Genomic DNA, 15,837 nt, shown 5'->3' on the forward strand with positions numbered 1-15,837 from the left:
CTCCCTTAGGCCACGCCCAGGCCACGCCCCCTGCGGAGTTCCGCCCTCGCCTTGCTACGCCCTTCTAGGTTCTGGGGCGTGAGCGTCTGGCGTTGGCCGGAGGACTGTAGCGTCGGTAATAGTATGATAGGGCCATTTCCTTCCGGGCGGGGGTCAAATCCTCGGGAAGCCGAGCCATCCCGTCCAGCTACCTCTCCAAAACGGGGCGTAGGCCATGTCACCTCTCTAGGAGGCTCCGGAGAACCGGCCACGCTGTTCCTTTCGGGTGCAGAAAGCCGGCTCCCTCCGGCCCGCTGGGAAGATTCCCTGCTACACATCCGGCCGGGGCATCTGAGGGCAGAAGCCAAGCCAGCCGTGCCCGATAGACCAGTAGAGAGCACTCTCGCCTGACTGCCTGTCCTCCTCACCGGACCCAGACTCGGCACCGCACACTCCCCCGACGCGGGGTCGGGGAAGCGGGGGAGCGGCGCAGTCACGCGCGCATCACACTTGCGCTCACAAGCGCGCAAGGCTCTCGCTCTCCGCCCGGCACACCTGCGCTCCGCCCCCTGGTCCCGGGCCGGCGACGGTCGAAGGCTTTTGGGAACCCAGGGCGGCGGCGGCGGCGTCCCCCTTCTCCTTCCCTTCCCAGGGCTGGAGTTGTCCGGAGCCTCTCCCCGGTCCCAACCAGCCCGCATCCCTCTCCATCCTTCCCTCCCCCCGCCTGCCGCGGCAAGGGTATCTGCGGCCGCAGCCCGGAGCCCTTGAGGCGGCGAAGGGGGGAGGGGAAGAAAGCAAGGGATGAGCGCCGGGAGGGCGTCGGGGGCCCTGAGCCGGACTAGGACGCCCCTGGAACCGGAACCCGAGCCGGAGCCGGAGCCAGAGCTAAACCACCGGTACCGGTGGGCCAGGTGGTCAGGATGGGAGGAACAGAAAGGCGGGAGGGGGTGTGTACGCGAGAGTACAGGAAGGGGAGGGGGCTGTGGAGGCCTGGCTCAGGCCAACGCAGAGGAGGTGTGGACGCTGACTCAGGCACGATCCTTGTGCAGGCCGCCTGAGAATTCCGTCCCATCTCGCTCTGCAGTGTCCTTGGGAGGGACGGAAGCTCAGGACAAGCTGGAAAGGGGAACGTTCTGGGCGTCGGGGAAGCGGACCAGGGTCGTGGAAGACAGCTTGCGCAGCTGCCGTCTGGCACCCCTGGCCCGGACCAGCACCCCTGGCACGGACAGCTCCCTGGTTGGGTAGGGGGGTGGGGCCAGACCTTAGAGGCTTGCCTGTCTCGGATCCTGAAGAAGGCATTCCTATCCCTCCCCCCATCTCTAGCTGCAGCCCCCTAACCCCAGGAGGCGCCCTGGCCCGCGCTCGCCCCCCAGGGCCTCATGTCGGAACCACAGCCTGACCTGGAGCCGCCCCAACATGGGCTGTACATGCTCTTCCTGCTTGTGCTGGTCTTCTTCCTCATGGGCCTGGTAGGCTTCATGATCTGCCACGTGCTCAAGAAGAAAGGCTACCGCTGCCGCACCTCGAGGGGCTCGGAGCCTGACGACACCCAGCTCCAGCCCCGTGAGTGAACAGCCTAGAACCTGGCTCAGTCACCTTTCTCCCTGACCCTTCTCCCCACACCTCTTCCTGGTCAACAGACCCAGGCCAAATCCCGACCAAGTTTTCAGGAGGTCTAGTAATGCTTTCTTGACTCTGCAAAAGCAATTGGGTTGCCACCACCCCGAAAGCAGGGCTAGAGTAGGCAGCATGGGTGGGAAGGGCCCACTGATGCGTCTTGGACTCCCATTGATTTCCCCATCTTTTCTGCCCTGGCCCTTGGAATGCTAATGTACAGCACCATGGCAATTTGCTAAAGGGGTAGGTTTTGAGCAAGAAGCCACAGAAGCCACCAGGTAATGTACCCCCAAAGCTGACTCATTTGCTGCTTCCTTACCGACCTCTTTCATCCTTCAGCTGAGGACGATGACATGAATGAGGACACAGTAGAGAGGATTGTTCGATGCATCATCCAAAATGAAGGTGGGTGCATGCTGGCCCCTTGTTCCCCACCTCCTCAGCTTTCCCTTGCCCCGGCCTTTGCCTCCGCTGACCCCCTCTTTTCCTTCTGCCCTCAGCCAATGCTGAGGCCTTGAAGGAGATGCTGGGGGACAGTGAAGGAGAAGGGACAATGCAGCTGTCCAGGTGAGCTGAGAACAAGGGCCAGCACGATTGAGCTTGCCTTGGAGAGTACCCTCTCCTCCTGCACATTTCTCTCCTAGTCTCCTTGCATGTTTGGGTTGACAAGGGAGAGTAAGGCTGGTTAACATACAGGAAGAAGGACGTTTTGTAGAAATCCTGAGTCCTTCAAACCACATCTCTCCTCTGGATATCATCAAGCCTAACCTTCACCCCTTATGCCACTCCTCTGCATTAAGCATTGCCCGCTTTTTAGCCCCGGGAGGGAGAACACATGGTCACTACTATCTTCATATTGAGTTTATTAGATAAAGACAAGAAACGAATGGTGGGGCCTGGGGCAAGTGGGGCATCTGGGGTTTAAGGAGCACGCTGAAAGAACAGGAGCAAGTCGAACAGGAAGAAAACTGGGAATGTCACCCCTGGTCCTTTCCTCCCTACCGTCCAGTGTGGATGCCACCTCCAGCTTGCAGGACGGAGCCCCCTCCCATCATCACACAGTGCACCTGGGCTCCGCAGCCCCCTGCATCCACTGCAGCCGCAACAAGAGACCCCCACTTGTCCGTCAGGGACGCTCCAAGGAAGGAAAGAGTCGCCCCCGGCCTGGGGAGACCACTGTGTTCTCTGTGGGCAGGTGGGTATAGAGTGCCCCAGGGAAAGGGAGGTTGAGGTGGGGACCCCAACGGTCAGGCACCTGCCTCCAAAGGTAGGCCCTGGCTCTTTCTTTGTGGCCTGTGAGCCACAGCAGAAGCCAGGCTGCACAATGTGCCCCACAATCTGGTCTCCCCTGCCCTAGGCCAGAGGGAAGTGCCTATCAAACCCAGGATGTCCCTGACCGGAGGGAAGGGCCAAGCAGCCTCTGGGTGGTGGTCCTAAGCCCCAGTGTTCCCTCCCCTCCCAGGTTCCGGGTGACACACATTGAGAAGCGCTATGGGCTGCATGAGCATCGTGATGGCTCCCCCACGGACAGGAGCTGGGGATCTGGTGGGGGGCTGGACCCAGGGGGTGGCCAGGGGTCTGGGGGAGGGCAGCCCAGGACAGGGATGCCTGCCACTGAGAGCCTTCCCCCTGAGAGGCCGCAGCCCCTGGCCCTTGCCAGCCCCCCAGTGCGGAATGGAGGACTCAGGGACAGCAGCCTAGTCCGTCGTGCACTTGAGAGGAGCCCTGGAGCCTCTGCAGAGTCGATGCTGGGGGCTGGAGGAAGGGGCCCAAGCCCAGGGCTGGCCAGTCAAGAGGCAAATGGACAGCCAAGCAAACCGGACACCTCAGATCACCAGGTATGAAGACATGTGGTGGGCTGCGGTGGGCTCAGCTCTTACTGCCCCTACTCTAGGGGGCACTGATATGACCCACCTCCTGTTCTCCCACTGGTGACCCCTCCTCTCTCTCTCAGGTGTCCCCACCACAGGGGGCAGGGGGTGTGTGAGGTGAGTCTGCCTGGGCCCCAAGTCAGATAATCTCATCCTCCCACCCCCTACTTTAAACTACCTAAGCCCATTGGTTCCCTGAACCCCCAAGCTAAACTGCAGGCTTAGCCTTTGGTACATATTCCTTGGTTTGGTGGTGGGGAGTGGGCTTGTGCTCCAGGGGACAGGGAAGGTCCTGCAGCCCCTGGGGAAAAGCGGGGACACAGCTTGAAGAGGAGGCAACACTGTTACCCTTCCTCTCCTTCATTGCGCTGATGGACTACCAGCTGGCAGGGCCAGGGGTTGGGTGGGCATGAAGCCCCTCCTCTCAACTGGACAGCACTGCCCCCCAGCTGAGGGACCAGCCCTACTTCCACCTGGAACTGCACGGTCTCAGGCTGGGGGACCTTGGGAGAAGTCCCACCTCTGGTCCTCAGTCTCTTCTCCTTCCCCTGTCTGCCAACAGGCCGCCTGACCTGCTTTCCCCATCACCTCACTCCATATGCTAGAGCGTGCGGCTGGGAGCAGGCCCCTGCCCTTGGTGGGCCCTTAAAGCAATAGCACCTTAGACCCCCTGCCCTCTTGGCACAAGAGGCCCAGGCCCTGGCTTGGGCTTTGTGCCCTTTATTCACTGTCAATAAATCCGCTCAGACGATTACAGCTGCTTCGCATACTGGCTCCAGCTCCTTCTGACAGGCCTGCCCCCATCCCCAGTGGCTCTGGCATCTGGAGTGGGGTGATTCACAGAACCAGGGTGGAGACACAAATAAGCCAGAGCCACTCGAGACTTTGGGGGATGAATTCCAGTCCCAGAGATTTCAGGGTACTTCACCACCCTAGAGATGGGGTGGTAGCAGAAGACAAAGGAGTAGTTTCAGCCCTTAGAGATGGCTGGAGGATGATGGCAAAAAAGGAGTGGGTTCCAGCCCCAGAAATGGGGAGAGAAGAAATTTCTACCCGTGAAGGTGAGAACGGAAATCAGGGAGATTCCAGCTTTTGGCTGTGTCGCTCTGGATCACCGTGGGGAGGGGTGGTCTCTGATAGCACGGAGATAGGGGCAGCAGCATCACTGGGGGAAAGTGATTCCCCCGGGCTTCAGGTGAGAGGATCTGGGTGGCCAGGATCCGGGGCTTTAGCTGGCGGGGGAGGCGGTGGACGCATCTGTAGGGAACACACAGTCAGTGCACCAGATGCCTCCCTTGGGGATATCCCTGTCCATTCCCTCTGTCCTGCAGATAAAACAGGACAAGTTGGAGTGACCCCTCTCCAAACACTCTCCTCCAAGGGCGGGGCCCTTACCGGCCTGAGTCGAGGTGCCATCACATCCAGGGGTCCAGGGCAGTCCAGGTCTTGGTCTGGAAGTAAGAACCACAAGTCAGTCTTACGACTTTGTTTTGTTCGCTTCTGTATCTCCAGCACTTAGGACAGTGGCACTCTGTAAATATTTGTTGAATTAACAAATAGTCACTAACCTGGGTCATAATATCCATCAATCCATCCAACCTCAACGCTTATTGAGCACCTGCTGTATAATCGGGCCTGCTAAAGGTACCCGGGGGCAGGAGGGATCCACACCGCCCCCACCCCTAATGGCTGCCAGGAACCACATAATGAAACACTAACAGACACAATGAATGACTGAGTACTAAATCATTCAAAGTGAACGACGGGTGCTGGAGAAGCGGGGTGCAGAAAACGCTCACGGGGTTCCAGGGTCACGGTGGGTGGGGGGTGCAGTGAAGAAAGTGAAAGAACCTTTTAGAAAAGATGGTTTTAGGAAAGATGAATGAGGTAACAACAAAAACAAGGAAAAAAAAAGAAAAGATGGATGAGGAAAATGATGATGCAAACCAGGTGTTTGCAGGATTCAAGAACACTAAGGGCAGAGGACGTGTATTGGGAAAACACTGTGGGAGAAACTGGCTAATTTTTTTTTTTTTTTTTTTTTTTGCGGTAACTGGGCCTCTCACTGTTGTGGCCTCTCGCGTTGCGGAGCACAGGCTCCGGGCGCACAGGCTCAGTGGCCATGGCTCACGGGCCTAGCCGCTCCGCGGCATGTGGGCTCTTCCCGGACCGGGGCACGAACCCGTGTCCCCTGCATCAGCAGGCAGACTCTTAACCACTGCGCCACCAGGGAAGCCCCCTGGCTAATTTTTAAAATAATAATAATGAGAAAACAGCTACTAATTTCATGCTTGCTATGTGCCCAGCACAACGCTGGGCACTCTATAGACACATCCCTTTAACTCTCACAACTCAGTGAGGGAGGGACCTTCCTTCTCACTCTGTAAAGGCCCAGGCATGTTAAATCACACACTAGGACGTCATAGAGCAGAGTTTGAACAGTGGGCCCAGCTCCAAAGCCCAAGCTCTTCTACCATCATGCATCAGAGAGCCTGATGGAGGAGGTTCCTGAGGGCAGGCAGAGGGGCTGAGTGTAACCCAGGAGCTCCAGACTTCCTCCTTCTTCCTGTCTCTTACCCTCCCAGGGCCCCAGCTCCTTCTACTCACCACCGGGCAGGACAGGTGCAGGCGAGCCATCCAAGGCAGAGGTGGGTGCAGGAGGGGAGAAGCTGGGAGGGGAAGGGGATGGCAGGATCTGGGGATGAGGGGGCAAAGAGTTATTCCCGGCATGTGGGAAGGTTTCACCAGCTCTTCCTCCCATCCCAGCTTCAGTTCCTGTCCCGTCACACCCCAGTTCAGAGAGTGACCAAATGCTTGTATCTGGGTGAGGCTTGTAGGTGATACACATTTCAACAGCCAATATATATTGACACTTAATATGTCCCAGGCATTTTGCTAGCACTTCGCATGCACTAATTCATTCAGTCCTCACCTCCACCCCATGAGGTAAGGATTTGATGATTCCTATGTCAGAGGTGAGACTCAGGTTAATCCATCTATCCAAAATCACAGAGCTAGTTAGTGACAAAGTCCTGGCTAGAACTCCTGACTCCTACTCCTATGCTCTTCTTGCTAGAACAACAGGTACCATATATCAAAGCACCTATGGGCCACTGTGCTAAGCACTTCACTTCCACTATCTCTAATCAGGGTAGTTAGCCTCCTGAAAGAGGCGTTATTGTCCCCCTTCTACATGCATGTGAAGAAACAAGCTCAGAGAGGTCTAATCACTGCCTAAAGTAACAGAACAGGAATCTGAACTAAGAGCCAGCTCTAAAGCAGGACGACCAAACTCTAATGAAGACTGCCTTGGTGTTCCTTTTCTCTGCGCCAAAGGAGATGGGGAGTCCCAAGCCACTATGGGGGGGAGGGGGCATTAAGACGGATATGGGACCTCCCTGGCATGGGAGGGTCAACCCATTGGTGCCTGGGGACCCAGGGAAAAGGAAGCCTCACCTGTTCAGGGTCTGAGAGTTCAGATGGCCCTGGGGGGCCAAGTAGCTCCTCCACCAGCAGGGAGGGGAAGACCCCAACATGGCCCCCAAATTCTCCCCTCCAGAAGCCATCATCCACTCCATCCTGGGTCCGGGGCAGCAGGCGGATAAGCGCCCCCTCGGGGAAGCTCAGTTCCTCTGCGCTCTGTCCCGTGTAGCTGTACAGGGCGCAGGCCAGGAACGCTGCGGAAGCCCAGGAGAGATGGTGAGGGGAAGAGGCGGGCAGCAGTGCCCCCAGACCAGGGCTACAACCACTGAGTAACTCTTCTCCCTTTCTTACCTGTGGGCTCTGCCCCCGAAGGATTGTCGCTGTCATGGCTGCTCTCAGGGAAGGAGAGGTCCGGGAAGTTGAGATACCGCTCAGGGACAAAGCCTACCTCACCGTGCTGGTTCCGAGCCTGCTCACCCAGCAACGTGAACAGAAAGCAGGCTTGCCTCAGCAGTCCACGGCCCTGGCCCTCCTCCACTCAGGCTTCCAGCTTTGCCTGGCTGGGTCTTTACGGACCACAGAGAAGTCCCTCCCACTGCCCCCTTGCCAAGGGCAGAGCCCCGGGTCCATACCCACCTTGACCCATTCGTCGGCATCTCCCTCCTCTATGACCTCCAGCCACTCGCCCTCTGTGATGGTCAGCTCGTCCTCATGTCCTGCCTGGGACCCACAAAGAAGGATTCAGGACTGGCTGTTCCCCATCCCTGCCTGTCTGCGGTCCCCACCTCCATTCATACCTGATAGCCAAACACCACATGGACAGGGCAGGGGAGGGGCCTGGTGGCCAGGGCTGGGGGGGCGGGCTCCTCAAAGAGCTCCCCCGTCTCCTCACATTCCTCAAAGTCAGACAGTTCAGCATCCTCAGCCTGGGGGACAGAGAACAGGCATCGTTGTGAGGCCCCGTCTCAAGTACCACCCACTATATCTCTCACTCCTCCATTCTACCTTTTTTTTTTTTTAAACATCTTTATTGGAGTATAATTGCTTTACAATGTTGTGTTAGTTTCTGCCGTATGACAAAGTGAATCAGCTACATGTATACATATATCCCCATATCCCCTCGCTCTTGCGCCTCCCTCCCACCCCATCCTACCCTTAACGTTGTGGATCCTCCTCCAAGGTAGTACCACCCATCCGTTCACCCTGGGTCACAGGCAGAACCACCACAGAGCAAGATAACACTAATCACAGAGTTACAGTATTGAGCGCTTATATGTGCCAAGCACAATGCTTAGTATCTTATGTACATTGTCTTGTTTAAACTTCTTAATAACCCAGTGTTATTTTGCGAAACTATCAACCTCAGTTTACTTAATGGGAAACTGAGGCTCAGAAAGGCTAAGTCACTTTCCAAGATCACACAGCTAGTAAGTGGAGTGGCTGGTACTCAAACTGCTTATAGTCTGCTCTCGGGACCTTTCATAACCACCATCCTATACTCCATAATAAAAGTTCATTGACAGCTCTCTGTGTTACAAACTGTGCCAAGAGTCATCCTTAAGTGATTTCATTTCAGCCTCACAACAACCCTTTGAGTTAGCTACTAGTGTGATTCCCACTTTATAAGCTCTGCTTTCCACTGCGGCTCTTTACCCTCCTGGTGTGTACGGGGAGGGAGTGGAGGGAGCTCACCGTGGGAGAGAGGTCCCTCTGGGACAGCCGGGCCTCGCTGAGCCGTCGCTCCTGCTCTACCTCATCCTGGGCCTGGGTCATGGCTGGCTTCAGCCAGTGCTGCACATCCAGGCCAGCCCCCTGCAGCAGGGCCAGCCGGGCAGCCCCCTTCACCTGGCTCACCTGACACAGGGAAGAGGGGGTCAGTCAAGGCTGTGGCTGGGCCTGCCCTTGGGAGGTGAGTGGAGCCTCCTCCCCAGATGTGTCCACCCTCTACCTCCTGCCTCCAGTCTCCCCACCATCAGATAAAGGAGTGGAGGAGGGTGTTGCCGGAGGAGGTGCAGTCTCAGTGGCTCTAACCCCAGGGCTGTGGCTCACCTGTGCCCGCCGGATGCTCTCCCTCACTTCCTGCAGCCGCTGTTCTATGCCTGGAGCCTCCCGCTCTGAAGCCTGCTGCCGCCTCTGCTCCAGCCGCTGCAGCACCTGGTTGGGGACGCAGAGGACAGGAGTGGGTGGAGATACTATGGGGCACAACTTACTAATAACCCGGGAGTTTCCTAGTTGTTTCACATGCATTATGTCATCTCATCTTCCCTGTGATGTGGGTGCTATCATTAGCCCCACTTTAATGATGAGGAAACTGCGGTCCAGAGAGCTTAAGTCACTCCCTTACTCAGGGTTACATAACTAGGAAGCAACAGAGCAAGATTTGAGCCCAGGTGAGTCTAGTCCCAAAGGTTACGCTCTTAAATTACTGTGCCACACTGTCGGCTTAAATTACCCTTCCCTCCCCTCCTGCCTGCAGCCCCATGACATCCCCAGTGACGCCGGGATCCCCATCTCTCAGCTCTTCTTGCCCACCCCCGACACCTGCACTCCCCACCTCACCCGCTGCCCATGGTTCTGGATCTTGTAGTCTCGGGCAGCTCGGCTCGTCCAGCGTTGAACTTCTTTCTCCAGGCCACTCTCCCCGGCCACACCTCCTGCGCCCCGCTCCAGCTCCAGGACACACACCTGAATGAATGAGGAGCTGTGAGGATGCCCTGATGCTGCTCCTTCTCTGTTCCCCCTCCCTCCAGTTCCCTCCTTTTTTTCTTCCCTGTCTCCTGACCTCCAGGGTCAGGGACAAATAGGTGGGAGCACACACCTATGACTGTGGACACAGGAGTGCATTCATGTGGACACACAGAGAGTCCCAGAAGTGGGATCCAGGTTGAGGGACAGAGGTAGAATGAAGAAGATAGTGCAGTGAAGGGACAGAAGGGTGGGAGGAAGTGCGTTAATTTGTGTCCTGGTGGGAGGGAGGTGAACTGGGGTTCTGAAACCCTCTCTCCATGGTTTAATAGTCCCTAAGTTAAAACCAGGACAAGGATAATGGGGAAGAGGCCTACACCACAGTCCCCTTTCCAAGTGGCCTGACTGCACCTAGCAGAGAGGTCTTACCTGATCATTCCCTGCTGGCTGAAACTGCTGAGCTGGGGTGGGGGAGAATACTCCGGGCTCCTGAAGAAAAAGCTCCAGATCCTGCTCCCAGCTTACCTGGGAGTTGGAAAAAATCAAAGTCGGCCACTCACTGGCTCCCTCTCCAAGCCTGTCCCCAGCCCTTCTTGGTAGAGAGAGGACAAGGTGAGAAGGAAAGGGGCAGACATGCAGTGGAGGAGGGGGCGCTGTACTGGGAGAGAAGGGTGAAGAGGATCTCTGGGGAGCTTACCTGGGAGGTCGCTTGCCCCCCACGATGGGCATGCTCCAGAGCCATCTGTGCAGCTTCCAGCTCCGTGCGGCTCAGTGAAGTCAGCGGGTCCCTCAGGTGTTCCAACAGCTCGCTGACCAGGGCCTGGAGAGAACCCCAAGATGCTGACACCACCCTTCCCCCAAGCAGGCTCTCTGTCCAGGTTTGAATGGGTGATGGGTATGAGGTATGGGAAACTGAGAAGGAATAAGACATTATTATGCTTCTAATAATAGGCCCTCATGTGTGCACAGCACTTAACAGTTTAAAAAGCATTTTCACATTCATTCTCTCCCTTGAGCCCCATTAGTCTTATAAAGTAGGCAGAGCAGGGGTTAGTCCTGAGGAAGAAACTGGGGTTCAGAGGGGCAAGTGTTCTGCACAATGTCATGCAGCCAGCTAGAAGCAGAAGCAGAACCTAGGTATGTATCTTCTGCCCACTCTGAGCAGACTAGGTCCCCAGCCCCACCCAGCCTGATCGTGGTGGGAAGCAGGGAGATGCCCTCCCTGCTGAGAGGCATGGGTATCTAGGCTGAGACTGGCCTTGAGCACGGCCGGCAGTTCTTCCTGGTAGTAGTGGTCAAGGTGGGCATTGGTGGCCACCAAGTTGAGCAGGTACTCATTGCGGGCCGCTCTCAGCTGCTGGGAGTACTGGGCCGACTGGACAGACAGCTAGGAGAGGAACATAGGTGTCAACTGGGAGCCCTGGACCCTTGGGGTCCTTCCACGGCCAACCCAGATCCAGAATGGATTCTCACATGACTGAGATAACTGGCAAACCATACTAAAAATTTTACATACTCACAATTCCTGCTCAAAATCCTCTAGTGGCAACTGCATACATTTAGGATAAAATCCCAACTGCTCCTTACCGTGGTCTACCAGGTCCAACATGAGCTGGCCCCTGCACCCTCTCTGAGTCTTTCCACAGTGCTCGTCCCCTTGCTCACAGTGCTCCAGCCACACTGGCCTTCCCTCAGTTCCTTGAGCCTACAAAGTTATTCCCACCTCAGAGCCTTTGCACTCACTGCTGCCTCTCCCTGGAATGTTCTTCCCCTACATCTCTGCATGGTTGGCTCCTCCTTGACACTCAGGCCACCTGTTCAGAGAGGCTTTCCCTCTAAATTACACTCCCCTGTTATGCTTTATCATATCACCTTCTTTTCATTTATTCTGAGTCTTTGTTTATTTACTATCTGTCTCCCCTAACCAGGCTGTGGAGGCAGGAGCTCTGCTGGTAGTGTTCCCCATCATATCCCCAGTGTTTCAAACAATGCCAAGTACATAGAAGTCCTCAATCACTGCATATTAAAGGAATGAAAAACAAAGGTACTATTTCCATTTTATAGATGAAGAAAATGAGGCTCAGAGAGATCAAGTTTACCAAGGTCAGGCACCAAGGAAGTAGGGTAGCCTGGATTCATCCCAGTCTCTCTGACTTATGCCCCCGGGTTCCAAACCACTAGACTAATCTGCCCACCTCTCCCTGCCCCGACTCATGCCCACATCCTCTGAACCTTGGTGCTGAGTTTCTGGAGACTGGTCCGAGTGTGGAAGAGGCCATGGTCACTTCGGTTAAGCCTGTGCAGGCAAGGGAGAGGAGCGGAGGTCAGGCCCAGCCATGGCACCTTGGCTCCATCCCCCGACGCCACAGGCTTCCTAACTCCCCATGACCCCACCTGGCCTGGACATCAGCCGCCTTCTCCTGTGCCAAGGCCCACACCCGTTCACGCTGCCCATACAGCTTTCGACTTCGGCTCAGCTCCCGGACAGACTGCAGCACCTCTGCCTGCGCCCTCTGGAGGTTCTCTGCTCCCTAGGGGCATGGACACACAAGTCCTGATCCAGATCACCTCCATCCCTGAGTCAGCCCTTCCTTCACCCCATCCACTGAGCCGTACCTTCCTAAGCACCTGCTCCTTAGCGCTCCGCCCTGTGCCTCCTGCCAGGTCACGGTATCGGTCAGATGCCTGGAGCCGGGCTTGGCCCCCAGCCATGGTGGCATCCAGCAGGCAGCGCCAGGCACCAAACACCATCCTGCCTCTCCCCAGAGAAAGTCTGCATTGACGAGGGGAGCACTCCAAAGCTTCACGAGATGCGCCCCCCACCCCCAACACCATGGGAGACAGACTGCTTTCCCATCCCCCTCGTCTGGGAGCCCATCAATCGATCAGCCCATTAGCTCGGCCACAAGGATCACTTATGCCCTCCGCCCCCATCCAGTGTCCTTGCTGGGTCAGCTGCTATCCCGCTGCCGTGTCAGCTCTACCTGCCGCTCACGTGCCCTCCTCATAGGTTCCTGGGGTTGAGCTCCTCATCCCTTCTTGGCTCCCTGGCCTCCCTGCCACCCCACCATGGGACCCACCTGCTGTCCATCTCCCCACTCCGGTGTCCTTCCCTCTTCAGAAATGGCCCAGCCAGTTTCTGGAGTGCCTGGTGGGAAAGTCATCACAGACCCAGTTCCCTTTCAAAGACTCTCCCCACTTGGGAGAACATATGATCAGAGTATAATAATGCCACCCACTTTGCTAAGTGCTTTACATGCATTAACTTATTCTGTCCTTACAACAACCTTGCGTGAAGGTACAGTTATTATTATTCCCATTTTACAGAGAAAGAAATTGAGGCCAAGAAACGTTAAGTAACTTGTCCAAGGTCAAACAGCTAAAAAGTACCACAGCAGGGATTTGACACAAATTTGCCTGGTGCTAGGCATTTGCTCTTGACCAGAACAGGAGTATGCGTGGAGGCACATTGCTGGTAGTGTAAAGGAGGCTAGAACAAAAGGGAAGGTCCAGAGAAAGGAGTCCCATACCTGCCCATACTCCCGTTCAATGGCTGCCCTCTGCTTGCTGTAGGATCTGTGGAGATTAGGGGGATGGGGTGGTCTTACTGTTTGGTCCTTTTCTCCCACCCTCGACCCTCTCCTTAGCCTGGGCAGGAGGGAGAGGGGAGCCAGGCCTGGAGTGTGACTATACCAGGAGGGCCTGAGACTGAAGACAGAGTCCTTGAGATCACCTCGGGCAGCCGCAGCAAAGGACAACCTCATCTCAGTGCTCAGAGCCTCAGCAGGATCTTCCCCACCCCTGGAGAACCATCTGTGTGCTTGGAGGTGAGGACTGATGGGGGTCAGCTGAGTACAGTGTGTGCCAGCCTTCCAACAGGTCTGGAAGAGGGAGGGGGGATTCTGTCCTGAGTTTGATTGTGGGTGTGGAGGGGGCGGTGTGGAGTGAAGGGGTTTGAGAGAGGGTCCCTGTGTGTTTATGTGTGTTGGGGTGCGTAGAAGGATAATTCGTATCCGGCATCTGGAGAGGGAGGCCTAGGATGACGGCCTTGAATGGGCAGGTTGGAGAGCTCTTCACCCCCGCCCACCCCGACAGCTGTAGTATGTTGGAGAAAAGGCGGAGCGTGTGACAGAGAAAGTCGGCGTACGTGGAGGGGGTCAGGGCTACCTGATATCCTCCAGTAGGTCCGCCTCTCTCTGCTGCCGGGTCTGAAGGATGTTCAGCTGCTCCAGGAAGCGAAGCTTCACCTCCTGGGATGGCTTCACCTGTGTGGGTAAGAAGAAGATGAAGACCCCTGGCGCAGGGACCTGAAAAACACTCCGCGCAGGGAGCGGTGAGGGGGCGGGGCCAGGGAGGAGCTGGGCTGTTTCCTCGGTTACTTCTGGGTTGGCCCTTGAACCCCTTCCTACTCTTCGTCCCCCACCGCAGGTCTGGTGCCCCTTTGGGCCGCATCACTCCCCCAGCCCGCCAGGAATCCCCGTCCCCAGGCCAAGCTCACTTTTCGGGGCGGCGGCTGCATCTCCGCTCCGGCCCAGGCAGCAACTCGACTCCGGAACTCGAGGAAACCCCGCCCACAGCTAAGCCCCGCCCAGGATCTGGCCCAGCTCCGCCCTCGCCCCGCCCACGCCTGATCAGTCCCTTCGCTGGGCCGCGAAGCGCCAAGAGTGGCAGGAACTAAACCTCTGTTACTGCTGAGAATACCCCGGAAAGGGTCCGCGCCGCCCTGTGGACGCCGCGTCCGCTGGGCGGTAGGGGGAACCCCAGGTTTCTGTGTCAAGACGCCTGGGTTCTATTTCTGGTGGAGAGCTATTGACTTAGCTCGTAATTATTTCTAATCATTCATTTACATATGCAGACCTCCAATCCCGACGCGATGGGTGAAGGATGGTGAGGAACTCAAATCTGTAACCAAGGAAACTGAATCACTGAATGCCTGAGCGCAGATGCGTGTGATGAGAGAAACAGGGCTGATCCCAGACCTTTTCCTAATTCCCACTGAACTGGAAAAGCCTGCGTGAGTGAGGGTGAGAAAGACGCCTGGAGCCAGGAAGGAACCAGTACCAGAGGAAAAGACAGGGCCAATGGAGTGGGCGTGAGCTGGGAGATGAGAGCTGGGAGATGAGAGTGGGGACTTGCAACCCAGAAAGCCCCTATCGGCTTTAGGGCCTGCCCTTAAGGTTCTACACCCCAGGACATACCCCCTATCCCCGCCCTGGCACTGCTTTCTGAGGATCTGCACACACACTTTCCTCATCCTCCTCACCTATCCATGGCCCACACCTCCTCACTACACCCCCGACTTGGAAAAGGCAGATATCTGTGGCCCAAACTCCAGATTCACATTTCCAACAGCTCACCTGACACCACCACTTCATCTAAATAGGTACCTCAAACTTTCAAACGGCTCCTTCTACCTGATCCTTCCCCAGTCACCTCCCCCAGGTAACATACTAGATGGAACCATTCTCCATCCACTTAGGAGAGTCAGAAAGCCAGAGTCTATGTACCCTTCCTCCTACCCCCACCTTCCATCCATCAGCAAGGCCTATAGGTTCTATCTCCCATTGATCAACTTCCCTCAATTTCCAGAACCACCAACCTGGTCCAAGTCCCCATTATCAGTCTCCTGGTCTGATATCTGGCCTCCTTGCTTCCAGTCTTCCCCCTACAACCCATTGTTCAGAAAACAGCCAGAGTGATTGATCTTTTTGTTCAAAGGAAGCAAAATCTCATCCCTCTCTTCCCTAAGACTCCTCAATTGCTTCAGAATAAAATCATGGCCCACAAGGCTGTTCATCACTGGGTCCCTGCCAGTCTTTCCCCCTCTTGTCCAGCTCCCCACTCACTGTGCTCCAGCCACTCCAGCCTCCTTGCTCTTCCCCCAACATGACAACTCCCTTCCTGTTGCAGAGCCTTCATGCCTACTGCCTTCCCTTTCCTTCTGGAGTGCTCCTCCTCTCAGCACTCCACATGCCTGGCTTCTTACCTTTACCCTCCACCCAGCCCAAATGTCACCTCCACAAGCACATCACTTTGGTTTAGTTTCTTCACAGCCCTTTGTTTGTGTGTGCATATTCTGTTCCCCTTAAAGCAAGGACCCCCATCTCTTTTGTTCACACTATATCCTCAATAGCTGGCACCAATTAGGTGTTCAATATATATCTGTTGGGGCTTCCCTGGTGGCGCAGTGGTTGAGCGTCCACCTGCCGATGCAGGGGACACGGGTTCGTGCCCCGGTCCAGGAGGATCCCACATGCCGCAG

At 56.2% G+C, this 15,837-nt stretch overlaps 3 protein-coding genes across 10 annotated transcripts; 1 reads left to right on the forward strand and 2 right to left on the reverse strand.

Annotated features, from left to right (window-relative positions):
- Positions 1-5: 5 nt before the first annotated feature.
- Positions 6-1,281, reverse strand: LOC132597108 (uncharacterized). Its single transcript, XM_060296358.1, has 2 exons — positions 1,064-1,281; positions 6-875 (listed from the first exon to the last, which is right to left on the reverse strand). The coding sequence occupies exon 2, from the start codon at positions 675-677 to the stop codon at positions 6-8; it is 672 nt and encodes a 223-aa protein (XP_060152341.1). The 5' UTR covers positions 678-875; positions 1,064-1,281.
- On the forward strand, positions 40-5,501 carry RELL2 (RELT like 2). Of its 2 annotated transcripts, XM_060296356.2 has the most exons (9): positions 40-875; positions 1,064-1,198; positions 1,303-1,542; positions 1,936-2,001; positions 2,097-2,163; positions 2,606-2,791; positions 3,059-3,434; positions 3,551-3,584; positions 4,030-5,500. In XM_060296356.2, exons 3-8 carry the CDS (start codon positions 1,359-1,361, stop codon positions 3,581-3,583), a joined length of 912 nt encoding a protein of 303 aa, XP_060152339.1. In that variant the 5' UTR covers positions 40-875; positions 1,064-1,198; positions 1,303-1,358; the 3' UTR covers position 3,584; positions 4,030-5,500. The 2 variants fall into 2 exon arrangements, with proteins under 2 accessions (XP_060152339.1, XP_060152340.1); XM_060296357.2 differs by lacking the exon at positions 3,551-3,584 and having other exon boundaries at positions 4,030-5,501.
- On the reverse strand, positions 2,443-14,140 carry FCHSD1 (FCH and double SH3 domains 1). 7 transcript variants are annotated; one of them, XM_030841164.2, is made up of 20 exons: positions 14,074-14,140; positions 13,743-13,840; positions 13,106-13,151; positions 12,656-12,723; positions 12,192-12,327; positions 11,970-12,106; positions 11,808-11,871; positions 10,834-10,962; positions 10,273-10,395; positions 10,005-10,100; positions 9,450-9,575; positions 8,940-9,044; positions 8,583-8,744; positions 7,688-7,816; positions 7,527-7,610; positions 7,242-7,359; positions 6,924-7,144; positions 6,075-6,162; positions 4,863-4,918; positions 2,443-4,724 (listed from the first exon to the last, which is right to left on the reverse strand). In XM_030841164.2, the coding sequence occupies exons 1-20, from the start codon at positions 14,092-14,094 to the stop codon at positions 4,659-4,661; spliced, it is 2,073 nt and encodes a 690-aa protein (XP_030697024.1). In that variant the 5' UTR covers positions 14,095-14,140; the 3' UTR covers positions 2,443-4,658. The 7 variants fall into 7 exon arrangements, with proteins under 7 accessions (XP_030697024.1, XP_030697020.1, XP_060152335.1 ...); XM_030841160.2 differs by having other exon boundaries at positions 12,192-12,348; XM_060296352.1 differs by having other exon boundaries at positions 2,443-4,918.
- Positions 14,141-15,837: the final 1,697 nt, after the last annotated feature.

The sequence above is a fragment of the Globicephala melas genome, chromosome 3 (assembly GCF_963455315.2).
Source record: "Globicephala melas chromosome 3, mGloMel1.2, whole genome shotgun sequence".
Taxonomy (NCBI): Eukaryota; Metazoa; Chordata; class Mammalia; order Artiodactyla; family Delphinidae; genus Globicephala; species Globicephala melas.